This window comes from Letharia lupina, assembly GCF_014066315.1.
Source record: "Letharia lupina isolate WasteWater1 chromosome Unknown contig_10, whole genome shotgun sequence".
Taxonomy (NCBI): Eukaryota; Fungi; Ascomycota; class Lecanoromycetes; order Lecanorales; family Parmeliaceae; genus Letharia; species Letharia lupina.
The window spans coordinates 886,279-910,812 of NW_023502979.1; the positions used below are offsets into that span (position 1 = coordinate 886,279).

General features: G+C 49.5%; 12 protein-coding genes across 12 annotated transcripts; 7 read left to right on the top strand and 5 right to left on the bottom strand.

The window, feature by feature from the left end:
• Positions 1-459: 459 nt before the first annotated feature.
• Positions 460-1,634, bottom strand: HO133_000284 (uncharacterized protein; the record flags this gene model as incomplete). Its single annotated transcript, XM_037291223.1, has 3 exons — positions 460-749; positions 806-1,311; positions 1,375-1,634. 3 exons carry the CDS (start codon positions 1,632-1,634, stop codon positions 460-462), a joined length of 1,056 nt encoding a protein of 351 aa, XP_037152658.1.
• Positions 1,635-2,502: 868 nt separating this feature from the next.
• HO133_000285 (uncharacterized protein) lies at positions 2,503-3,801 on the bottom strand (the record flags this gene model as incomplete). The annotated part of the gene is made up of 4 exons (XM_037291224.1): positions 2,503-2,742; positions 2,794-2,967; positions 3,019-3,072; positions 3,130-3,801. 4 exons carry the CDS (start codon positions 3,799-3,801, stop codon positions 2,503-2,505), a joined length of 1,140 nt encoding a protein of 379 aa, XP_037152659.1.
• A 1,417-nt stretch (positions 3,802-5,218) lies between these two features.
• On the top strand, positions 5,219-5,642 carry HO133_000286 (uncharacterized protein; the record flags this gene model as incomplete). Its single annotated transcript, XM_037291225.1, has 2 exons — positions 5,219-5,270; positions 5,323-5,642. The coding sequence occupies 2 exons, from the start codon at positions 5,219-5,221 to the stop codon at positions 5,640-5,642; spliced, it is 372 nt and encodes a 123-aa protein (XP_037152660.1).
• Positions 5,643-6,353: 711 nt separating this feature from the next.
• Positions 6,354-7,506, bottom strand: HO133_000287 (uncharacterized protein; the record flags this gene model as incomplete). The annotated part of the gene is made up of 3 exons (XM_037291226.1): positions 6,354-7,010; positions 7,063-7,438; positions 7,487-7,506. 3 exons carry the CDS (start codon positions 7,504-7,506, stop codon positions 6,354-6,356), a joined length of 1,053 nt encoding a protein of 350 aa, XP_037152661.1.
• An 893-nt stretch (positions 7,507-8,399) lies between these two features.
• Positions 8,400-9,474, top strand: HO133_000288 (uncharacterized protein; the record flags this gene model as incomplete). The annotated part of the gene is made up of 4 exons (XM_037291227.1): positions 8,400-8,474; positions 8,519-8,564; positions 8,627-8,869; positions 8,921-9,474. The coding sequence occupies 4 exons, from the start codon at positions 8,400-8,402 to the stop codon at positions 9,472-9,474; spliced, it is 918 nt and encodes a 305-aa protein (XP_037152662.1).
• A 1,015-nt stretch (positions 9,475-10,489) lies between these two features.
• On the top strand, positions 10,490-12,843 carry HO133_000289 (uncharacterized protein; the record flags this gene model as incomplete). The annotated part of the gene is made up of 8 exons (XM_037291228.1): positions 10,490-10,628; positions 10,852-10,933; positions 10,987-11,303; positions 11,374-11,894; positions 11,953-12,429; positions 12,491-12,623; positions 12,681-12,756; positions 12,819-12,843. 8 exons carry the CDS (start codon positions 10,490-10,492, stop codon positions 12,841-12,843), a joined length of 1,770 nt encoding a protein of 589 aa, XP_037152663.1.
• A 293-nt stretch (positions 12,844-13,136) lies between these two features.
• On the top strand, positions 13,137-14,029 carry HO133_000290 (uncharacterized protein; the record flags this gene model as incomplete). The annotated part of the gene is made up of 5 exons (XM_037291229.1): positions 13,137-13,359; positions 13,418-13,512; positions 13,564-13,587; positions 13,671-13,795; positions 13,855-14,029. 5 exons carry the CDS (start codon positions 13,137-13,139, stop codon positions 14,027-14,029), a joined length of 642 nt encoding a protein of 213 aa, XP_037152664.1.
• Positions 14,030-14,655: 626 nt separating this feature from the next.
• On the top strand, positions 14,656-16,198 carry HO133_000291 (uncharacterized protein; the record flags this gene model as incomplete). The annotated part of the gene is made up of 9 exons (XM_037291230.1): positions 14,656-14,668; positions 14,723-14,754; positions 14,818-14,928; positions 14,981-15,068; positions 15,120-15,497; positions 15,547-15,631; positions 15,690-15,834; positions 15,888-16,024; positions 16,192-16,198. The coding sequence occupies 9 exons, from the start codon at positions 14,656-14,658 to the stop codon at positions 16,196-16,198; spliced, it is 996 nt and encodes a 331-aa protein (XP_037152665.1).
• Positions 16,199-16,424: 226 nt separating this feature from the next.
• Positions 16,425-17,236, bottom strand: HO133_000292 (uncharacterized protein; the record flags this gene model as incomplete). The annotated part of the gene is made up of 4 exons (XM_037291231.1): positions 16,425-16,556; positions 16,613-16,702; positions 16,771-16,888; positions 16,995-17,236. 4 exons carry the CDS (start codon positions 17,234-17,236, stop codon positions 16,425-16,427), a joined length of 582 nt encoding a protein of 193 aa, XP_037152666.1.
• A 518-nt stretch (positions 17,237-17,754) lies between these two features.
• On the bottom strand, positions 17,755-19,835 carry HO133_000293 (uncharacterized protein; the record flags this gene model as incomplete). Its single annotated transcript, XM_037291232.1, has 7 exons — positions 17,755-18,280; positions 18,335-18,560; positions 18,617-18,722; positions 18,806-19,125; positions 19,200-19,271; positions 19,324-19,551; positions 19,691-19,835. The coding sequence occupies 7 exons, from the start codon at positions 19,833-19,835 to the stop codon at positions 17,755-17,757; spliced, it is 1,623 nt and encodes a 540-aa protein (XP_037152667.1).
• Positions 19,836-20,364: 529 nt separating this feature from the next.
• On the top strand, positions 20,365-20,916 carry HO133_000294 (uncharacterized protein; the record flags this gene model as incomplete). Its single annotated transcript, XM_037291233.1, has 3 exons — positions 20,365-20,542; positions 20,605-20,661; positions 20,729-20,916. 3 exons carry the CDS (start codon positions 20,365-20,367, stop codon positions 20,914-20,916), a joined length of 423 nt encoding a protein of 140 aa, XP_037152668.1.
• A 345-nt stretch (positions 20,917-21,261) lies between these two features.
• Positions 21,262-24,019, top strand: HO133_000295 (uncharacterized protein; the record flags this gene model as incomplete). Its single annotated transcript, XM_037291234.1, has 7 exons — positions 21,262-21,794; positions 21,845-21,889; positions 21,945-22,236; positions 22,392-22,851; positions 22,922-23,130; positions 23,180-23,454; positions 23,503-24,019. 7 exons carry the CDS (start codon positions 21,262-21,264, stop codon positions 24,017-24,019), a joined length of 2,331 nt encoding a protein of 776 aa, XP_037152669.1.
• Between the last annotated feature and the right edge of the window lie 515 nt (positions 24,020-24,534).

Genomic DNA, 24,534 nt, shown 5'->3' on the forward strand with positions numbered 1-24,534 from the left:
GCTCCATCCAAACGTGAAATCAGGCGTACAAATGTTGCCACCGCACGAATAGATTGAACATGATTCACGAATCGATAGAGTGAGGAGTTGACTTCGGAACAGTCGAGACCAGACGTCAACTCCCATCCATATATATGCCTATACAAAATCAAAAACCACTACACCATTGTACCAGCGCCAATAGGAGTCGAATCTATTACGGATTAGATACCCTCTAACCTCCTATAGACCCAAATTTCCACACGCCCCTTGGTGTTCCAGTTTGTGGAGCGAGTCCTCGAGACCCGGGTTGCACCTTTGGTGATGTTCATGACAGCCCGAAGCTTGTCAATTGGGCCGCGGCATTGGGGCTTCTTTTGGCAATCCTATCACTTTCTCCCATTCAGATGTCCAAAGAAGGGTTCCTCAACTTCTGCTATTGCTTTCATATTCATGGTGACGTTGAAAGCAACATTACTTTCACATAACCTTTTTCTGCAGTCTCCTAGACTCTTGCCCATAATCCCTGTCATCGTCTCCCTCGACCTCTTTCTGAAGCTTTTCCATCTCCTTCGTTTGCCGCTCCCATTCTGCCTTGCTCATCTTCGACTCTCGGCTGAACAATTCATCGTTCGGTTGTCGATAGCTACCACCCAGTCTGTCCCACAGCGTGGTGAATTGCCCATAATTGTAGTTGAAATACAGGTGGTGCATTGTGTGGCATGCAGCGCCATTAAGGATGTAGGAGTTGGCTACGTATTCGCCGTCATCTGTAAACAATCGATTAGCGACATGCGATGCCTAACGGAAAGACAGAAGCGCTTACGAATGAAGATAGTCCAGAAGTTGATAAAGGCGAAAAGGGCGATATATGCGAACTTCTGGAGCGGGAAGATAAACGGAAAGACGTGGTATGGTATACTCTGCGCGAAGCCATCCATGGGGTGGAAGGCGTGGCTTGCGTAAGGTGTAGGCATAATCCATTTGTGATGCGGTTTATGCAACGTCTTGTAGATCTTGGGATGATGCAAACCCCTGTGGATCCAGTAGATGCATAGATCTGTGAAGGCGATGAACAATGGGAACTGAAGAAAGTTGTAGAGAGCAAATGGAGCATCTGACGGAGCATCGTAGAGTTTTCCATATCCACGGACTTCAAGCAGGAAGAAGGGCGCGGTGAAAATTGCCATTAGCGGCAGTGAGATCATGGTTTGGCGAATCTCAAGCTTGACTTGATGCTTGAGGTACTTCGGATGAGTGAAGGTGGCGTGGTCGAAGATGAAGAGGTATGAGAGAGAGGCAAAGACGAGGTAGAGTACGAGACCGAAAAGCCTAGAGGAGATGTCAGAAAAGTTTGCAGGTTATGACTCGACACGGACGGAGAGGTGTTGGTACCATGTGATCAAGTAGAGGCTAAAGAATTGTCTCCATATGTTGTCCCGCGGCCACTCACTCATATATGCGTATTGAGATGGGGCGAGCTGGAAGAATTGGGTGGATGAATGTATGGCGGTGGGCAGCTCACGCATACTGGAGAAGGTTGTAGTAGCATCTTGGACGGCATATTTTGGATAATTCAAGGTAGATGCTGGGTAGACGGTGGACCAGAAACGGTCAAAGAGAAAGGTATCAGCGATTTCGAGGACGATATCCATTGTCGATTAGAAAAGACCACAAGGCTTTGGTGACCAAATAGGATGGATGCCAATTGGAAAGAAAAGGCTCGGGCAAATGATGATTGCAGATCAGAAGATAAAAGGAAAAAGGAAAAAGGAAAAAGGGAAAAGGGAAAAGGAAGGATTGATTGATTGATGGATGGATGATAATGATGAGGAGAGAAAGAGGAGAAAGAGAAGAAAAAAGAGAACAGTCACAATGATTGAAAGACTACCGAAGTCCTCAGGTACTCACTCCTACTTTGACATTTTTATTATTTTCAACCAAAAATGCTTCGAGGGCTCGCATTCAGGGTCTTCCGCTTTGTCAGCAAATCGTCCAATCAGCGCAATGCAAGCTGAGATGCTGTTGTTCATCGGATAGTTGAATTCCCGGTCACCTGTCTGACCCTTTTTACTGATTGATCCTCTCTTCTTCCTCCACCGGAATCTGTAGTAAGTACTTGATGGCCAATTCATATATCAAAATCTATCTTCCTACAGTACAAACAAAATTGTCATTCTTTCTTTGCACAGCGTATATACATCCAAGAGCAAATTGTCCGAGAGCAAGCTCGTGTATACATAACAAGTACCCTTGTTCCGAACCACATCATTTTGCTTGCAACCGCACTTGATTATTCTCAATGAATCAAAACCCAAAAGGCCTGCTACCCGCTTCAGATCGTTATCCTTCCTCGCATGAGAGAGCCCTTACCCGGTTGAGTGCCCACCATCGAATGCATGCCCGCGTCGCAAGTGCTATCACTCCCTTCCTTCTGTCACACGATTGCTCCCCTGGCCGTTGCAGCCTCTCTCATGCGCTCCTCGTATCGCGTTCATCCTTACAATCTTGCCTCCATACCTCTCATCGTTCTCCATTGCGCTTCACTCTTTCAACCTTCAAGCCTTTGCTGTCACCAGATAGAGGTTTGATCCGACGGTCCTTACCACGGCCCTTGATACCCTTGTTACTGTTCTTGTAGAGGGTAGAGAAGTAGTCCCACAGCTCTCTATCCGACTCGGAGACTTCGTCTTCCATATCAATCGATGCAAACCTTAACGTAAGGATGCGTAGCGTGTCGGCATGAAATTTGTTCTGATGAGACTATTCACCCGTTAGTCATGAAGCATGATCCATGTGGCTGGTGGGGCATACCTTCAGATTTCCCAACTGCGTAAACCTCTTCGCGCAGCCTTCAAGCCTACAGCTGTAGGGCTTGACTCTTTCATGCACTATCCTATGCGCCTGGACATTGCCACGCTGGGCAAATCTTCTGCCGCAGAGATCACAAGAGTACGGGCGCTCCCCAGTGTGACGGCGTTCATGAGTCTGCGATAAATCAGCTCATGCCCCAGCAATGACGTTGGCATAGCGAAAGACCTTGAGGTTGCCTAGTTGCGAAAAGCGTTGTCTACACGTCGTTTCTTTGCAGATCTAGTTCAGACTCCTTGTTAGTATGCCAAGATTTCAAGTCACTCTCGATGGCCTTACATATGGCTTGTGCCCAGTATGTGCTCGCATATGGATCTCAAGATGGGTCTTTTGGGTAAAGACTTTAGCACACGATGAAATCCTGCAGGGGTACCTTCTTTTCGACTTGGATTCGTTCGGAATGCCGCGGTTCACAGCGGACGAGACCGAATCGTTACTGGAATCTCGAATGTTGTGATCATAGACCCTTGGTGGTTGTATTTTATGCACTGGCAATGTTGCCTTCGTCTGTATAGCTCGCATGAGAGTATCGACATCCGTGCCAATGTCCTTCTCCTTTTGAGAGACCGGAAGCTGTCCTCCTCGCACCTGCTCACGGTAACGATCGTCATCATCCAGCATTTGAGACACGCTCTCGATCTTGATCGGTGGGCTGTTTGGAGTGTCTCTGCCAAGTGACATTGGTTGCGCTTCTACACCGTGAAGTCCATTCTCCATGTAAGCAAGATCTTGGTGGCCAAAGATTTCCTGTGGAGACGCATTTGTGCCAAACGCTTCACTCCTGCACCCACTAGTGTCAAAACCCAAACCATAAGACAGGTTCATGGAATCAAAGAACGTTGGCTGATGACAGGATGGGTTCGAGAACAACGATAGGCTCAAATCCAACTGAGGCAAGGACATGGTGCCTAGAGGCGTATGCGTCAGTCGCCGAGGATTTGGTATTGCCATTGATCCTGGGTCTGTTTAAGATAGGGTCCAAGGGGTTTCCACGTCAAGCCTGGACGTTCACTACTTTGAGGAGAGGATGGAGTTGATCCGGCGGGACAGGATGTTTATCAAACAATCAGTTGTATAGAGTCACTCGCTGCAATGTCTTGAGGGTATGGTGAGAACATCAATGCCTTGGTCAATGAGGACTGATCTGAGTTGGCAGTACGGGCAAGACTGCACAGGGTCAAGCAATGAACAATGGGTTGAAAGTGAAGGGACAGTGTGGACAAGATAACATGTCATTTCGCCAAAGGCTTAGGCCGTTATAGATACGTTATGCAGCCATATGTTTGGCATCAGGATGCGGAACATAGTCGACTCGCTAGACCCTTAGAGGGTATGGAGAAGGTCGAGCAAGACGTGTCAGGAACAATATTCCGGAAGCTATCACAGAGACGGGGTCATTTTTGAATAGAAGATGAGCAGGATCAGACGAAGAGAGTTTCCGTCTGGTGCGGGAGGGAGCGAGAGTCAAGAGTCAAAAGTCACAATAGCGCTCGCCACTGCTGGTAGCTCCATGGAGATTGTGAAAGACCAACGGAGATCCTCGGCTTTACCTCCGGTCAATTTCTGGTAGCAACATAAGAATTGGCTTTATTTTGGAGGATTTTGATGCACATGGTGAAGTTGTAGAGTGGGGGAAGAAGACAAAGTTTTTCCGGCAGATGGGATCTGTTGCACCAGTAGTGCCGGGGCGGGGTTTCCATGGGATAATGGATAATGGATAATGGAAATAATGGATAATGGATAATGGATAATGGGAAATGGGAGGTTTTTTCCCTTATCTATCAGCATTTTCATGTTGCTCTTGCGTAAACTCAAAACCACCTCAGATCAGCTTGGGGGGGGGGGGGGATCTCACAAGTATTGCGTCAGAGGTTCAGTGGGGCCAGGCGCCAAGAAAAGAGAAGGGAGAAAGGGAGGAGAAGCTCTTCGGACGCATCATCATCATCATGCATGGTGCCCTGGGCTGGAGGTGCATGAAACCTTCAAAAGGCGGAGGCCCGGAGGCGCTTCGCTTCAGGACCTGAGCAGATAGGAATACTCTAACCGAGTTCCAACCAAAAATAATACATCATCGCCATTGTTCATGAGTTCATCCGACTCTCGAGTCTCGGTGCTTACTTGACTACACTAGGGCAAATCCCGAGACATAGTTACCCTGTAAAGTCCTGTTCTGTTGACTGGCTGTTCCTCTTACCAAGGCACTAAGCCTTCACTAGCGCCTTGGCGTGGGCAAAGGGAGCGAGGTGGAGGCTCCGAGGAAAGTCGGGGGAAGCTGTCAAGTTGAATCACCGCGCGCCTATGAGCTGCACACGAATCATCATCGGCATCCCAAACTTCGAGTGATAGCCCTCCTGGAAGACCTGTAGATATGGGCTACATCCTCTACTCTCTCACCTTTTCTTCCTTTGTCCTTGCAACTGGTAAACACCATCAAGCCCTACAATATCAAACTGTCAGCTAACCACCTCCCAGCTCTCTACCTCACTCGAAACCGGTGGAACCACCTCGTACCTATTCCCGACTACATTTACACTCGCCTTCCTTCCTCCTTCGCAAGTGATATCGAGTCCGGCTTCACTTCTACTGATTTTGACCTTTCGACCAATGTCGCCGCTGGCGACTCTCGCGCCGGACTTGACCGGCAGGCAAAGCGGGAAGTCCAAAAGATTATGAAGAGCAGGAGGATAGGATTCGACGAGGCAAGGAGGATGTACATTGAGGCAAGATTCGCGAAGAACAATATCGGGCCAGATGGGTTGCCGAGAGACCCAAAGTTCGTGTCATTTTCATGAGTGTTTTGGGGCTGTGGTAGCACTGGGTGGCCGTGGACTTGTCAAAGCAGATCACTTGGGCTGTGACTACTAATTTCGTCGAATTTGACTGGGAATATATCTAGCGGTTTGGCGTCGATAATTTGAGCGCTTTGGGGATTCACAAGCGTCCCTCGGGAGTAAAACCTTCAAAACACGCTATGGGAATGATATGCCAGCCTTCTCGTGTAATATCATTATGTATGGCTTGAGCTTCCTTTAGCGATTTAGCGCTGGTTTGCGTGGCCAATGAACGCTCGTCAGTCACTGGGCTCGGGATTGCCAGGAGTTCGACGAGGAGTATGAGAATCAATGGAATACAATTAGCTTTCAGGGCAGGTCATGTTGATTGGAATCATTCAGATGCAAAATCAGTCTGTTTGCCATTACTTTACATACTATTATTGTCGATATGATCGTGCCTACAGCCTCGGTGTAATATCATGTCCGAGGCTGGTGAGGGTCTGTTCGGAGACTTGCGAAAGGCTTGAATATCTTCCCCTCAACTGATAAACATCGCTGGTTTGCTTGTCACTGAACGTGCCGGCTAAGCGGCATGTATCCACTCACCTCATTCATTGGGAAGACAGGCCTCCTATAATCTTATATGTCGTGACGGCAGCTAATCCTTTCTCTCGGGTCCCTTCGTTTCTCGTTCTTTGCCTGCTACGGTGCTCCCCCGAACGTTCTCTACTATCTAGCCCTTCCAAATCCTGGCTGTTGAAATCCCGGGGGCATCCCGGGTGGAGGGCCTTGGCCAGGAGGCGGTCCAAATCCAGGTGGAGGACCAAAACCTGGAGGTGGCGGAGCACCCGATTGGGGGAAGCCTTGCTGCTGAGAAGGGTTGAAACCTGGAGGCAGAAAGCCTTGGGGACCGCCATATCCAGCCTGAGAAGGTGGTGGCCGCGCGGGCAAGCCAGATGGAGGTGCAGGTAGAGGCTGCGAAGGAGGTGCGGGGCGCTGCTGCTGCGGTGGAGGTACGTTTTGATAATTCCCATTGGACATGACTGCGCGCCCATTCATGAATCCTGCGACACTGCCTGGACGTCCCCCATCACCGTCAATCATTGCAGCAGGAGCATTGGGTGCCCCTCCCGAAAAGAGGCCTGCTGGCAACGGCTGAGCTGTTGGTTGAACGTTGTGTTTCCTTGCCTGGGCTGCCAGCATTCTCTCAGCTTGGTCACCGTGACGTTCGCCCTTTCCATCTTTCTTGTATGCATATTGGACGGATATCTCTTTGTTCATCAGGTACTGGCCGTTCATGTTGGCAATGGCTTCGTCCGAAGCTTCGAAGTTTGAGAAAGATATAAATCCGTAGCCTTTGGAAAGATTGGCGTCATCTCGAGCGACCTGTCAACGATTAGCTTGTTCTAGCGAGGGGCCTGGTAATGGAATGTCGTACCTTTGGGGCAGAGATCAGACTGCCAAACCGGCCAAATGTGTCATACAACGTTTGTTCGGTAACCATGGGATCTAAATTGCCAACGAATAACTCTGCTCCAACCTCTACAGTCTTCTGTTTGTCCGCTGAAGCCTTATTGACTCTTATAGGCTTGCCGTAAAGTCTGACTTGGTTCATGATTCTTGCTGCATACTCTGCATCTTCCTCGCTGATGAACTCCACGAAGCCATATCCCTGATGAGTCTGGGTGACCCGATCCTTTGGTAGATGCACATTGACTATCCGCCCAGCTTGTAGCATCAATTCCCACACCAGGCTATCCGATACTCGTTCATCTAGATTCCCAATGTATACTGTAGCTTCCTTATCTTGTTCCCTGAGCCGAGTGTCAGTCGCGCCAATCACCACGAGAGTCATAACGTACCAGTGCCTAGCGCCAGACATGCTGGCCAGTTCTAAGTTCTTCGAAGCCTAGCAAGCTGATGCTTTAATCTGGATGAGATTGAGCCTGAGCGGTCGAAAGTATTCCCCGTATTTTAAACTCTCTAGTCTATGTATTTCATTTCTAGCGTGTTTTCGGACAAGTTGCCAATCCTTTCGATCTCAAACGCTCGTCACAGTGACAACCCAGCATCAAGCAACACCTGCTCGCACAAACAAACAGTGCGCTTCCGCAATGATGTGGCAGCCTTCTGAAGAGACAAAGGTATGCCCGCATTCTATCACATACGGCAGGTAATGCAGATTGCTCATTATTGAACATAGGAGAGGATCACCAAGATGATCGATATCTCCAGAGTTGCCATTCATTAGTACAACCTCTTACTTCCCTTGAGGCTTCCTAAGCTAACAAGGCTCAGTGGATATCTTCCGTTGATCTTGTATCTTGGTGCGACCTAATTTAGGCACGAAGCATGGAGGCAAACGCTCATTTTTGGCAGGCTACACCATGAGTAATCCTAAGCCAACCCTCATAAGGTAGGCATCGCAAGCGCAGATGTATCGGGGAAGTGTCTGGGACTTATCTAACATGAGAGCAGACTTATATCGCCCTTGGCGGAGTAGCTGGTTTCGGGGAAAATGGATGCGGAGCGCAGGGACCATAGCTCACGATGCACAAAAATCTAGGGAATGGGCTAGTGAAGGGAAGGCATCAATCGACAGAATGCCCTATGGCTGTGGGCATTGGGTCCCGCGATCAAGCAATAATGGCGGAGTGGAAATAAAAGCCAAATTATGGGCAAGTGACCTTAAGGTTTCTTCTCCGTGTCGAGCTTTTGTAAATAGATCATATTTCAACTCAATCCTGCAAGTTGGGTTTCCCTATCCACCACGCCATGAGTAAAGAATACCGACAGCTCCCTCGAGGGCTCATAGAAGCATTCGCGGGCTTTGCGGCTGGGATTGCGTCGGTACGATGTTGTCATAGAATTCAATGCCTGTCCTAACATGTCAGACTTTAGTTGCCCACCCGCTAGATGTGATCAAGACACGGCTACAAGGTAAAATCTAAGAGTACTTCTTCTGCCACGTACCGATACTGAAAGGTGAGTATCCTGGCCAGTTGACCGAGACTCTCCTTCACAGTTTGGGGGCTCGCTGCGACTGGTAAAAAGAATTGTCCGCAATGAGGGGACCATCAGCGCCCTCTACCGGGGCCTTACGCCTAACCTCGTAGGCAATTCGTTAAGCTGGGCCTTGTACTTTGTGTGGTATGACAGAACCAAAGAAGGGATTCGATCATATCGAGGATTCGAGAACGGTGGACTATCGTACTACGATTTTTTTATCGCGTCTGGTACTGCAGGTACGCCATCACCTTGATACGTACCTATCGCCATACTGACATCTGATCTAGGAGTCCTGACTGCCGTTGCGACGAACCCAATCTGGGTTATCAAGACACGGATGTTGTCTACATCTAGCAGCCATCCGGGAGCATACAAGTCCATATCTGACGGCACGCGACAAATCTACCGATCAGAAGGTCTGCTAGGATTCTACCGTGGCTTGGTCCCCTCACTCGTCGGCGTCTCGCACGGGGCTCTACAGTTTATGGCGTACGAACAGCTCAAGATCTACAGAGGTCACAGCTTGGACGGGGGGCAGAAGGATCTGGGAGCGGCAGATTTTTTAGTGCTCAGTGGGCTCGCAAAGATGTTTGCGGGAAGCGCAACATATCCGTATCAGGTTGTACGTGCACGGCTGCAAATGTACGATGCAGACCGCACATACAAAAGTGCGAGGGATGTCGTTGCCCAGGTGTGGAGGAAGGAAGGGTTGGCAGGGTTCTACAAAGGGCTGGGGCCGAACCTGCTCAGGGTGATGCCTAGTACTTGGGTGACCTTCCTGGTGTACGAGAAAACCAAAGTGCTGCTTCCGCGGATGCTGGATCAGAGAAGTCAAATATGATACGTTGCACGAAAGCTCTGATTCAATGTTGCATAAAACGAGACAAAGACTCTCTTGATGTCTGCACACCAGAAGGGTATGCAGATTATCTCTGCACATGGCATGTGCTTGCCAGTCACTGCTCTTCGATGCAGATGCCAGATTGGTACACTGGTGAGGGTAAGGTAGGTAAGTAAGGTGACAAGGTGATTATTATTATTATTATTATTATTACTATCATTACTATTATTATTATTATTATTATTATTATTATTATTATTATTATTATTATTATTATTATTGTTATTATTATGATGGGATAATAATCATCGCCTGTGACCTGTCTGAGTGGAATCGATTATGCATGCTTGGATCGAGACCGAGACCCTCGTTCATCAAGCGCTAAATTAGGGCCCGTTCATTTTTACTTTAGGTCCCGAGCTGCTGCATGGCACCTCCAGCGGCCCAGAAGGCTAAAAATTAGAGGTGTCTCCGCCCTGGTGCGCCGAGTAGTTCCTCCTTCTGTGTCGCTCGCTCCACCACCTTTCTTCCAATTCTCATCATCTTTACTCCTCCTTAACATTACCTCAGGAGCAGACGCCTCAACCCTTTTGCTTCTGATCCATTTCTCATTGCTTTACTTGCCACCAATACCTCCCATACGTCACCAATCCTCAACAGCCATACTGCAGTTTGACTCGTGGAATTTGGCTTTCGTCATACGGTCTAGCTCTCTTTCCCTACCTCCTTCGTGCCTGGCTCCCATCGACGTGCTCCAACAGCGTATTTGGGCAAATATTCGATTGCCAACACCATTCAAGCACCTACGCGCTCTCTACAGGCATCGAGAGGCCGAGATCGTCCACTGTCCGTGCGTTCCACGTGCGGCTTTTTCATACCCTCGCAAATATACCATAACTTCCGATCGCTGGAGCAGCACTACCTTCCTCCTCAAATCGCAATCCCACGTCTGAATTGTTGGAAGATCTGCGAGCTGCCGTCGCCAAGACCACGCTTGGAGCGAATCTCAATCAACATGTACAACGCGCATCGTGGTGGGATGGGGCCGACATCCGCCAACAACAGCAACAATCGTTTGTCAGAGTTGTTTGATCAGATCCGAAGGGAGTTCGATGTCCATGCACAGGACAGAGCTGGTGAACATGATCAAAATAGTACGTTGGTTACGTTTCCTGAGTGATTCGCGAAGGCGTAGCCACTGCCTAAAGCTGCAGTTGGTCGCTGCTTCGTTACTATCAAAGTTGCAAGAGATCCTCAAACATTGTTGTTCTTCCTGAATGCTAGCTCCTCACAAGCCCACATGATCAGGAAGAAGCATGAGAGCACAAAGAGAGCGAGCACTTTCGAAGAGAACGCTGACACAAGCGGAAAATATAGTGGCGGCTCAGATGCAAGAGATGGAGCTGGTTAGACAGAAGGTGTACGAATTAGAGCGTAATCAGATGCAGATCAAGCAAAGGTACGCCGTCGCGCTAGCGGCATGACACCGTAATCGCTAATGATTTGAACCAGATACGATGAAGACATTGCCCGTCTACGCCACGAGATTGAAGCTCGTGGGGGGCCCCCTTCGCATGTAGGCGTCAGTGGTTTACCGCCCCACGGTGGAGTGGCACAGCCTGCGCCTCCAGCAATTGGTCACGGTCCAAGCAACTTGTTTGGTGGCATCATGGCAAACCCTCCGGGGCAGGGTAACCCTGGCTTGGTGCCACCCTCGCAGGATCAGCAGCAGCAGCAAGGTCCACCTCCCCACCAGATGCCTCAACCTCAGCAAGGATTGCAGTCCGGTCCTTATCAGGGAAACTATCCTCAGCCGCCAGTAGTGAACGGTAAGACGCAAACGTTTATGGGATTAGGATCGTCGTTGGTAGCCCGTCCAATGCTGACGTATGTATACAGGTTACGGATCGCAAGCGCAGATTGCTTCCCCAGGTCCTGGCAAGCCACGCAACAACCGCGGGCCTTTGGGCCATACGAATACCCCGCAGCAGTCTCAACCTATGTCTTATTCGGGAGCTTCCCCTCAAATGGGAAGACCAAGCCCTCCTCCGCCGTTCCACAACGTTGGCAACATGCTTGCAGACCTGGATCCTGATCAAATGAGGCCAGAACAGAAACGTGATGGGAACGATTGGTTCGCAATCTTCAACCCCAATGTGCGACGGGTGTTGGATGTTGACCTCGTTCATAATCTTCTCCACGAGAGTGTTGTTTGCTGCGTACGTTTCAGCCGCGACGGAAGATATGTGGCCACTGGCTGCAATCGCTCGGCGCAGATCTTCGAAGTCTCGACTGGCAACCAGGTTACTAAACTACAGGACGATTCAGTCGACAAGGACGGCGACCTGTATATTCGAAGCGTATGCTTCAGTCCTGACGGATTGTACCTCGCGACTGGTGCAGAGGACAAGCAGATTAGAGTAGGTCTCTCAATGCCTTGTGTTGATGTCAAAGGTCTGACTAATCCTCTACTATAAGGTTTGGGATATTCAAAGTCGTACTATCAAGACCACCTTTGCGGGCCATGAGCAGGATATCTACTCTCTAGACTTCGCTAGCAACGGCAGACACATCGCTTCTGGAAGTGGCGACCATTCAGTCCGCGTTTGGGACATGGAGTACAACCGCGAGTCTCTCAATCTTATGATCGAAGATGGCGTCACAACCGTAGCGATCTCCCCTTCAGGCGACTATGTCGCAGCGGGCTCCCTTGACAAGAGCGTTAGGGTCTGGGACGTACGCAATGGCCACCTCATTGCCAGACTCGATGGTATGGATGGCCACAAAGATAGTGTTTATTCTGTTGCCTTTGGACCGGATGGCGAAACCTTAGTTAGTGGCAGTCTGGACAAGACCATCAAGATGTGGCAACTCTCTCCTGACAATAGAGGAGGCATGATGGGAGGTGGAATGATAAGAGGTGGGAGGTTGGTGAGGACCTTCGAAGGTCATAAGGTAAGCGAGGCCCTCCGCTCGCGCGAACGATCGAAGGCGGATCCTAATACAAACCCCGCAGGACTTCGTTCTCAGTGTGGCACTTACTCCAGATGGCGAGTGGGTACTGAGTGGTTCGAAGGACCGTGGGGTCCAATTTTGGAACCCACGCACTGGCGACACACAATTGATGCTTCAGGGCCACAAGAATTCAGGTACGATGTTTGTCCTTAGCGGACTAAGACTTTTGCTAACAGCTGTCCACTACCCAGTCATCTCCGTTGCTCCAAGTCCTCAGGGTGAGTTGTTTGCAACAGGTAGTGGAGATATGCGTGCTAGGATTTGGAAGTAAGTTGCCTCTGCATCTCGTCCTTGCATGGCACCAGCGTACTAATTCCGAACCACTACAGATATGGAGCTTACCGGGGCACTTAGACATTAGTCAAGAAGAGGGCCGGTGTTAGAGGGACTGGGTGGACTGTACTCGCAGAATTCAGACGATCGTTTTCTCAGCAAATTTCAATGGAGGCGGTCTTCGTTAGATACCAGGAATAGGTGAATTGTCCAATGGATTAGTATCCCAGTAATCGTATCGTTGCGAAACCCTGCCCTATCGACTCCTGGCCTTATAAAAAGCAATTTTCGGGCGATTTAAAAATGTGTCTCACAGTTATTGAAGAAAAATGAATGACTAAAGCTGGCTCTTTGCCTGCCAAAATGTACCGCCAATGCATGACCAGCTAGATTATTTCTTGACGCTCTACGACTCTTATTTACGGTGCAATGGCTACTTGAGCCTAAGCGCGGTTGGCGCGCTCCTATTCTCAACCGAGCCTTCTCCCACAAAAGTCGTACTAAGATTTGATTTGATATCCATTGCAGAACTACATTTCAAGATGACCGAACACCTGCAATCGAACGTGTCTCAGGACCTTGTCTGGGAGATATGCCGTATGTTTCGGTATGCCATCACTTCGTATGGACCTCAGTCCTAATGAATCAATGCCAGGTCCGAACAACGCATTCTTGGTGAAGCGCAAAAGCGGAGGGGGTTCCCAATTCTCGAGAGATCCTCTCAACTTGATGAACAAGCACTCTAGGAAGGTAGGCTGCAACTCCCAAGCTCACTTATTCAACGACTGACGATAACCCTAGTATGCCGGCTTCGTCAATAACAAGGTACGCAATACTAGTGCTCTCGCACCAAAAAATGAATGCCTAGATCGCTCGAGAATGGAAGCTGATTGCTCTCCTTGGAGTAGGCCGTTGGCATTCATCCTGCAGAGAAAGGCGGCGTGACGTTGGCTACCAAAAAGACAAAGCATCTCAATCGACCGGCAGTCAACAAGAACGAGGTCTCGTGGAGCGGGCAGAAGTCGGGACCAAAGTCAGTCACCGCTGTACGATCCCGAAGTTTGGAGTTCAAATCTGCTGACCAGCTGGCAGAATTTACAAAGGTATCGTCAATTACACAGCGAAGCAAGGCTACCGAGCAGATCTTCGTCAAGAGGCCGTTGCTCGCGCCAGTGCTATCCGCGAATCACAGAGACCAAAGAAGGAAGATCCTGAACCGAAAATTCGTGGCTCAAAAGCAAAGAAGGCGGAAGAGAAGTCTACGTGATGAGTCTTGAAGGGAGATGTGACAGGGCTCTACCATGCTGCCACATTGCGAGGCAGTACCCAGCTCGATCTTAGCCCACACGCAATACAATACGGAGTCGATGCATTTCTTGCGACCGCTCTGCTTTGTATGAGAGGTATGCTGAGCGTTGGGGAGATGGTGTTGTGCTAGAGACCTTGTAAAGCCGCACAAAATACCAACATGATATGAGAGTCTTTGCTCAGATGGACGACGTATTGGGATAACGTTAGAAATGTGAAAGTTAAGGTAGGCATCGTAGACATAGGTAGTAGCTTCATAAGTCGATAACCCAAAAAGCAGATTCTGAAGTCTGTCAACGGTCAAACTCAAAGCGCCTTAGTGCCAGTCGGCCGTTCATGACCCCGCGAGCCCGCCAAAAACATTCAGCCTTCTTACTTTGGTGGGGTTTTAGGGGGGGGGGGGGTTTCTCCGGCCAACCTCCAACCAACGCATTCGATCAACCTCACCGACTGTCCGACAAAACCTCTTTCCTCTTGATCCAATCTACCCGTTGCTGGTAGCGAAGTCAAATACGTTTTCTTCAAGTCCTCAAATTACTGACGGGCAATTGCAGAACATCTCGTACCTCGTCTCACTCAGTCAAGATGGTCAAAGCAGGTAGGCATTGCCGTTAGCACAACGTTGGCGTTCCCTTTTCTGACAGCTGTCCAGTCGTTCTTGGGGCCTCTGGTGGCATTGGTCAGGTAGGGAGCTCTTTGCTGAAACATGTCAAGCAACTAGATCAGTGCTGACGTTGCTTCGCCCAGCCCCTCTCCCTTCTCCTGAAAGCCAGCCCATTGGTCGATGAGCTCTCACTCTACGATGTTGTCAATACTCCTGGCGTCACAGCCGATCTCTCTCACATCTCCTCAATAGCCGTATGTGCCCCTAAAGAGCGTCATTTAAGGTCTGGTAACTAAGAGACAACAGAAAATCACGGGATATCTACCTGCTGATGATGGCTTGAAGAAGGCCTTGACTGGAGCAGACGTCGTACTCATCCCTGCTGGCATTCCTAGTCCGTAATTCGAGCTTCAAGCCACGCATTCAAGAGCTGACGGAGAAACAGGAAAGCCTGGCATGACCCGTGATGATCTCTTCAAGATTAATGCTGGCATCGTTCGCGACCTCGTCAAAGGCATTGGAGAGTACAGCCCAGAAGCCTTCATCTTGGTCATCTCTAACCCAGTAAACTCTACTGTTCCCATTGCTGCCGAAGTCATGAAGCAGGCCGGCAAATTTGACCCAAAGCGTCTGTTCGGTGTCACCACTCTGGATGTCGTCCGCGCCGAGACTTTTGTTCAGGACATCACTGGCGAGAAGGACCCTTCCAAGACCGTCATCCCTGTCATTGGTGGTCACTCTGGCGAGACCATCGTACCTCTTTTCAGTCTCGCAAAGCCTGCAGTTAAAATTCCGGCAGAGAAGCTCGCGCCTCTAATCAAGCGTTCGTCACTAGCTTCCTGAAGGTAGTCATCTTACTAACCAGAGGTTAGGTGTCCAATTCGGCGGAGATGAGGTCGTCGAGGCTAAAGGGGGCGCAGGATCCGCAACTCTCTCCATGGCATACGCCGGTTTCCGGTAAGGACGTTCATGGTCCCTCGTCAGGCGCATGACTTGCTAAACTTTCTGCACCTAGCTTTGCGGAGAAGGTGATCAAGGCTGCTAAAGGCGAGAAAGGAATCGTTGAGCCGACGTTCATCTACCTACCAGGTGTCACTGGCGGCGATGCAATCGCCAAAGAAACTGGTGTTGATTACTTCTCTGTACCTGTCGAGCTCGGGGTACGTCTGCAACGACCTTCCTCCCAAAATGATGTGTATTAATTGTGCTTTAGCCCTCTGGAGCGGAGAAGGCCAACAATATCCTCCCACAAGTAAATGATGACGAGAAGAATCTTCTCGAGGCTTGCAAAACCGGGTTGAAGGGCAGCATCGAGAAAGGTGTCGAATTCGTGCACAACCCACCGCCAAAGTGATTCACCCATACGTCGGCTTCTCGTTTGTCTCGGCTTCCCCACTTCTTTGATACTTTATTTCATATCTCCCACATTCACGATCCCTCAAGTGTCTACCCCAAAAGCATTATAGGTAGCAAAGTTTGGCTAAGATCATCTCACTGATCGAAGCATTTCCAAGTAGGCTATGAGATCCCGCTCAAACAATTGCGCAGGCATCAGCGGGCAGCAGGGTTATATTTCTTAGCTTCTAGAAGTCTGCAAGCTCACGATAGAGACTATAAGCAAGGCTTTTAGACATGAATTCACGGACATCTTTTCCACATGTCTATCAAATGCTTTTGGTCGTCATCGCTAGCAAATCGAACACCAACCATGCCGCTAAGCATCAGTGAAAAGCAATGCAGATGATGGGTATCAAGATTTAGCAGTGATAGTCTTGATCTGAAATGTTGCAGCTGGAAGTTCTGAAGTCTCCGCTTGCACCATCGCGTTGATCCCCATGCTTGCCAATGTCCCTCGAATAATACCACATGGAAACCAGAGAAACTTCAAGGAGCGTTAGCATGCTAGCAATCTGGGCTCCATAGCAATCTGGGCTGTACCGGTTGCGCGCGGTGTACTGCTTCCGACGACGACACCATGCTCATGCGTGAGAATGGTTTGAAGCTGTTGTCGGTGAGAACGTAGACACCCTGCATACCCGTTGATCAGCAAACCCTACATGTTCGGTTCCTGAAAGTAAAGTGTAGACAATCCATACTCGGTGGTTCGTCTTCAGGTTGTCGATCTGCTTCCTGAATACCAGCGTCCACATGTCCTTGCACAAGAACTTAATCACGTCCAATGTATCTGTGAATCGTGGCCGATCTCTCGAGAACCTGTCCGCAACACCAATCATGAGCAAGCAAGATTTCTTGACCGTGGTTTCCTGTAAGCCTCTCCCATCTTGCTCGCTCAGCACACTCAGAAAAGACGCCGCCTCACCTCTCAACAAGCCCTTGCCCAACTCTATAACCTAGCGTCTCCAGCCTCCGACAAGCAGCCTCCTTCTGTCCATCTTCGTCCAAGGCCTTCAAGCCATCTTGTTCCGGGTTTGCAAGCTCGCTGGCTAGTCTGTAAGCCATCGGGACCATTTCGATTAGAAGCAGATCCATGCAAGATGCGTTGAGAAAGGTTGCGTAAGGATCCGAGGCATTGTATGGGGGAAGTGGTGTCTCGAAGGACATCGGGACGGCGGGCTGGGAGAAGAAGGACTTTTCCGCGTCATATGGGATTGTGAGACCTCGATACGTCAATGATCATTTTCGGCGTGAAGGAATTGCGGCAGAGATACGTTATGTGCGTACCGTTTAGGTGGGAGGTTGAATACGTTTCAAATGCCAAGAAAATGAAACGAGTCGAACGAAAAATTTCGTCTCCAAAGAGCCTCATTGAGCTTGGATATCATGTAAAGGATTGTTCGTCAATACTATCTAAGACGCTCAAGCCAACGCAGTTGGGGTATGTATGCGAAAAAGCTGTCCGTGCATTTCCTTCCAAGCCTCGAAACCAGTAATTTGAGCAGCTCCTCCGCTGTTTGGAAGACTCCAGAACCCCTTGCAAATGCCGCTCCTATCTCATGCGCCCTACATCACCCTGACAATAATGGTGCACATACCCGTCGCGAGAAAGAAACGAGCTAGTGCCGAATTTAAAGGAAAGAGACCCAGGGGGTTCCTGGCCCCAAGACCTGGACACATCAGACTCATCGTGGCTGCGTGTACTCTTTCGGCGTATGATTTGGGGTGGTGAAAGGGTTCGAAGATGGTTGTCTTGGAACACCTCCATTCTCTCCATTTGTCCTTAAAGGCACGTTTTCCAGTCCAGGGAGTTTGCCGAAGCCACTCGAGGATTTATGGACCAGTTGCTGCCTTTTGGGGCCTCTTGGTGGATCGTCGTCCTCATCACTGCTCAGAGTCAGGTCGACTACCTGACCTGCAGATCGCTTATTACTGGGCGGCGGTAGTGGTGCTGAAGAAGTCGAATGTTCTCTCGATGAGATCGGAGGCGTTCGCATGAGTCCTGGCTCCCGAGAGACCTCCGTTTTCACGGAAGCAAGTCGCGGCAGATCTCGAATTTCTACGAGGTCCTCTTCACCATCGCTACTGGTGCGTCCGTTGCTGGTTCTCGGTGACGGAGCGCCCCCTGCAGTTTGGGACCATGTACCATTGGGCTCAATGGTAACTTGGTCGACCGACTTCGGTGTCGATTTCAAGATATCGGCTACATACCTGCATATTCGTGTTAGCCACAATCCATCGACAAGTCCAGAAAGGGTCACTGACTGGTCGACTTGTAGATGTTCGTAAGCAGCGGCTTTATTACAGACAGGGCAGGTCCAAGTGGGGGCTTGCTCTTGGAGTTGAAGGAAAGACGAGGCATCGAAACACTGATTGTGACTGCAGACCGATGAACGGCAGGGCACATCGATCCTCAGCGTCGACAATGGACATTTCAATGACATTATTGAGGATGTTGCTACGATTTCCGTGTCTTCCGATCTGCTTATCACTGAAAATCGATGGTCAATATTGTCAAGGTTGATTCCTGGAGTTGAGACTACCTACTCTCACGTACGACTTGCTCTTTCGCTATTGTTTTACCAGACTTGAGCTTCGCAACCAGTTCTTCCACGGGATGACGCTTAACAAGATTGACCACTATCAGAAATCTCTGTAAGTGACCATTAGCTAGTACTCTTGACTCTTAGGATTTCATTACGGGACTGCATCTCATCGTCGTCCAAAAAGACTCACCTTCTTGGTGAGTGCGTATGTAACTATCATGTGGTTATCGTAACCTGGTTTGGGCCGCAGCATTGTGGTGACATCCACAGGTCTCGTTGTCCCCGGCTTGTTTTTGAGGCCCCTGAAATTGGCTTTTACTTCATCTTGATTGATCTTAATCTCAAGCTGATAGGGAAACTCAATGTCGACTTTTGAGAATGGCGACATGGGTTCTGAAGCAGAGTATATCATGGCTCTTGTAGAACCATCCTCACTGAGTCTCTCCGCAATGTCGGCACGAAGATTGATTATCAAATTGACTGTATCTCTTGTCTGCTCTCGGGCTGGAACTTTGTGATTAATCACAGACGTCAAAAAAACACGGACCACTGAATATGAGCATCGGGAACCTAACCTAACGCACCTTTACAATCTAATACTGGCGACAGAGGTTCCAGTATCGAGTAGAAAGGACTGGCTTTGAATTGGGGAGGTCCTACTCTTATGTGAGCACTGTGACTGTAAAAACGCATCAAGGCCGTACATACTCGGCCCTGTTCCATTTATGCTTGGTGCCATATTGTGCGATCCAGGTCTGATAGAGCTGCTGAAAGAGTGCTGGTAATGGTTTGGTGTTGGTACCGAATTATTCGGATACGTGCGAGCAGCAGACGGTGAGGGGGATCGGCGGATTGGATCTAGATCCGGGTTGTTAACGAGGCTCCGGAGACGACTGAAGCCTTCTATGTCGTTATTGTTTCCGTAGCTGTAGAGTTCTGGAAATGGAGTATGGCACGGTCAGCTTATCGGATGGCCTATAACGTTGTTTAAAGTACTGGCCACAGAAGTCTCATATCCACAGTGCTTTTTTGGATAGACCAATTTGATTGTGAAGCCGTGCTGCATGAGACTCACTATTGATGATCCGCGTTTGCATAGCAGCTTTGGCGCCTGAGACTGGAAGGCTTTCCTTTTTCAATATTGTCTTCAGTTGATTGTTCATCAGTGTCTTCACCTTGGCAGACACAATATCGGGGTTGAGGGCGCCTGCGGAAGCCATCTTGGAGCGACGTGAGCGTTTTGGAAATGATCAGTAAGAAGGGCTTCTCGGCCTGAGAAGGCGAAGACGTGGGGTGTTGTAACCCAATTTTGACATGTAGGAAGAGAGAGGATTTAAGAGGGAACACCAAATCTTCTTGAACTTCAATTGCTGCAGGTTTGGGCTAAGTGCTGAGACAATGACGCTGAGACGGTTCTGTAGTGTAGAGGTTGAGCGAGTGATGTGAAAGTGCGGTGGAAATTCCGCGCATAAAAAAACACTTCACTTACTCCACAACCCCCCAAAACAGCCTTCCTTTCAAACGTCTACTTCATGCCAGAACCGTCAACGCGCAGATAGCTCGGACTTCCCTAATATTCCAAATAATTGTTTAGATTCTTCGCCAACTGCACACGGAAGAAAACAATCTTTCCACCCAGGCATTACAGCATCGCCCACTCCACTCCTTCACTGCTGCAGCAGAACAGAGTCGTCCCACACAGAGCATACAACGCCACTTTGAATACCGAGATCTACACTTTCCACGGGCATGGCTAAGGGTCTAAGATCAAGCCGAAACAAGGCAAACAAATCAAAGCTGCGATCCAATGTCTTTGGACCCGCGGAAATTGCAAGGAAGGAGCGGTTGTCAGCCAAACTGATTGAGCTCGCCTCAAAGATCCAGTCAAATCCTGAGGAGGACCTGAAGATGGTGGATAGAGAAAAAGGTTGGCGTCTCCATGAACAGTCGCTACGGACCCAAGAGTTCTCTGACTTTGTGGACGCCTAGTGACAGAGCAGGAGATCGCTAAGGAACCAGAGGCACACGTCCCTGCAAGCGAAGATGGTAGGCTTCCCTTTCCGGAGCCTTCACTTGTAGCTCGACGTGCTAACGCATCTCATTACATCTACAGAGATGGATAACGATCAAGCAAAACAACCCAGCTCTACAACGGAGTTGGTATCCAGAAGCACTAGCCGGGTACAGAAACGAGGACGAGGCAAAGCAAGAGCTTCGATGGTTTTTCCTATCTACAAAAAAGGAAAGAGGGTTGGACCACGCTTGAGCGCGAGGGACAGAAAGAAAAGTCTAAGACCTTGAATTGTGTGGGTTTGCCCCAGTTGGACTGTATGCTATGACTTGTGCACCGGCGTCCCATAGATGAGTAGCACAGATGAGTAGCACAAACTATGAAGGTTGCTGTTCTGTCTCAATGTTCTGGAAGCGTGCCCTGTCGGAGTATTTCGTCTTTCACCCAGACGGTAGAGCCAGACCGAGCGAGATACGACCAAGCACGACCAAGCACGACCAAGCACGATAGCACGATCAAGCGGTCAAGTGATCAAGCGATAAAGCGAAAAGCTTTAAAGCGATACAAGTAGAGTAACTGGGGCTCTGGCTAAGGCTGACGGGAGATCTTCGCCGGCGTAGAGGTGCATGAGCGCCATGAGGCTTCCCGGACCTATAGCAGACTCGAAACTGTTAGAATTTCAGGTATGTGATGTGCAGAACAGACGGATTGATTCTCCAAAACCTCTCCGGGGCCAGGTCCTAAATACAGTACAAAATCAGGTGGCTGGAAAACATGGTGGCTGGGATGCGCGGGGGCCACATTTCAACAGAAACATTGAGAAGATACAAACTTATGCTTGGGAAATCACTAAAAGTGGTCAGCATTACTTAACCTTGTCTACTGGCAATGCCCGTAAGAATTATATGCCTTCTTTGGTCAGCAGCCACAAAATGATCAAGGTCATCAAGCATGCTTCTGTCATGTCGCCGCGAAGCCTTTCCTTACTGCTCTTGACCCTCGCAAATCTACTGATACCCATATCTATCTTTATCTTTGCAACCGGTTTCTTTCCTTACAAACCTTTTATACCAGGCAGGGCCACCTTCCAGGACCCGAACAATGGCGGCCAACTTGCATCAGCACCGTTCGACAAGGTCATATTCATGGTGGTCGATGCGCTCAGAAGGTTGCCTCCCATTCTACATCAGCGTCAATCAATCACACTAATTCTCCTAGTGACTTCGTCTACTCTCCCGAGTCGGGCTTCAAATTTACTCAAGCGTGAGCTATCAGTGTGGTGCATCTAGTGTCTCTAGACGCTAATTTACTTTCCCAGCCTCATAAGATCCGGCGCTGCCATGCCTTTCACCGCCCATGCAACTTCGCCTACCATTACCATGCCCAGAGTCAAAGCAATCACCACCGGATCCATCCCCTCCTTCCTTGATGTAATTCTCAACTTTGCCGAGTCGGACACGACTTCCAATCTTGCAAGTCAGGATACTTGGCTCGCTCAATTGAAGGACAAGCAAGGAGGAAAGCTGGTCATGTATGGGGACGATACCTGGCTGAAGTTGTTTCCCGATACCTTTCTTCGTGTCGATGGTACTTCAAGCTTTTTCGTATCGGTCAGTGGTTGTTCTTTTAAGGAAATGTACAGTAGAAATAGCCGTACTAAGAGTCAATTGCCAGGATTTTACCGAAGTAGATCATAATGTGACGAGGAACATTCCGTCAGAGTTGAAGCGGAGCGACTGGAATGGCATGATCATGCATTATCTAGGCCTTGATCACATTGGGCATAAATCCGGACCACGAAGGTAGCCCTCATACGAGATCATGTTTGACCAGGAGCACTAATTCACCCAGTCCTCACATGGTTCCGAAGCAGTCAGAAATGGATGGCATTGTCGAACAGATATACAGAGCAATTGAGACGGAGGAACATCTCCACTCCACGCTCTTTGTCCTGTGCGGCGATCATGGCATGAACGACGCTGGGAACCATGGGGGCTCGGCAGAAGGCGAGACCTCTCCAGCACTGGTATTCATGTCCCCGAAGCTTCAAACCATTTCCCAAGGCTCCGAATCCCCGGTCGCCTTGCCCGAAGCCACGTTCAGCTACTACAACACGGTAGAACAGTCCGATATCGCCCCCACTCTTGCTGGCTTACTGGGGTTTCCAATACCGCTCAATAACTTGGGCGTGTTCATACCAGATCTCCTGGGCTTTTGGGAAAAAGGTTGGTGAGATCTAAAGAGCAATGTCCGCAAGGGGACTTCGGCTGATGACCCTTGTAGACGTAAGAGTAGGCCTTCTCTTGCAGAACGCTCGACAAATCTTGAATATTGTCCGCGGGGCTTTCCCCAGACTATCATTCAGCGAAGCCGAAACGCTGGATGACTGTACTTTGGCAATGTCCGCTGGAGAGACGCTGAGCTGTCTTTGGTTCGACGCAGCAAGCCTAGTAGATGTTCCCAGTCACATCGACACGGCTGCAGCGCTGCATGCGTTGACAAGGGTCAGTAACAGGGTGGGCCTTCATCTATTCGACTGCTGAATGATCGCAGTTCTCCAAACACGCTCAAGATGTCATGAGCAGCACTGCGAGTAACTACAATCTGTCGAGACTCGGTATTGGTATTGGTCTAGCCGCACTGGCAACGGTTGCAGGGACAGCGACTGTCTCTACAGCCTTGCTCGAAACCCAAGCGACCGGACTGTGGATCTCACTCGTTTTCACTGCATATGGAATCATGATGTTTGCAACCAGCTACGTTGAAGAAGAACAGCACTTCTGGTACTGGGTTTCTTCCAGCTGGCTTGGATGGCTGCTTTTGAAACGGTAGGACTTGCATTCGATCGTAAAGTGTGACTTGTTAATGTCGTACAGGCGCAATGCTGCGACGCTGCCAGGCTCGTTGGAGCTCTGGTTTGCAGCTTCGCTGCTGGTACTATTGCGAATCGTTCGCGCCTGGAATCAGACAGGTCAAAAGCATGCCGGGGAGCCAGACATCGCAAGAACTTTCCTCCCAGCACACAACATATTACTGTGGCTTCTTGTGCTCGTAACATATCTTGATGTTATCCAACGCCTCTCGAGGAGGGCCGTACCATGGGCCTCTCGCCACCTCGCTACAGCAGCTTCCCTAGCTTTAGGCATTGCAGCACTGGGATTCAAAGTTGCGTTTACGAAAGCTGATGCTCCAGAACTCCTCGAAGGCCTCGGATATCTTTGTGTAAGACCCTTCGAACAGGCATCGTTAGTAGCTCAGGCAAGAGCCATATTCACAGGTATTGCTATCATGATGGTGCTGACCAGCTTTCCTGCGGTATACCAAAGGGTACGGGGAGGGCGAGAAACCAAAGGTAGAGGTCAACTCAAGCCCATTGGGAAGTCCGCTCACTGAAATCACTCCAGATATCTCGCGGCCTGTCCACGACCTCTTCACACTTTTTTTCCTCACCCAATCCCGAGCCACCAACGTCCCCCTTTTTCTTTTGTTCGAAGTTCAATACCAAGCGCTGGATTCCCTTCGACTCTCGGGTATCGATTTGACATTGACATCTCTGCTTTTTCAACACGTATCATTCTTTGCCTTTGGCGGCTCGAACGCCATCTCCTCGATTGATCTTTCGAACGCTTACAACGGTATCGATGGATACAACGTAGTGGCTGTGGGTGTGTTGACTTTCTGCGGTAATTGGGCGGGTCCCTTGTGGTGGACGTCCGCAACAGCGCTGCTTTTGTCCCGGCGAGATAAGCAGCATCAGAAATGGATTCGGCATCTGTCCTTGCTCTCTACTTTTGTCTCGAGTAGCCTTCTGTTTGTAATGCTTGCATGTACAGCTTTGCGAGCGCATTTGTTCATCTGGACGGTCTTTTCGCCCAAGTATCTCTACAGCATAGCGTGGAGCATGGGGC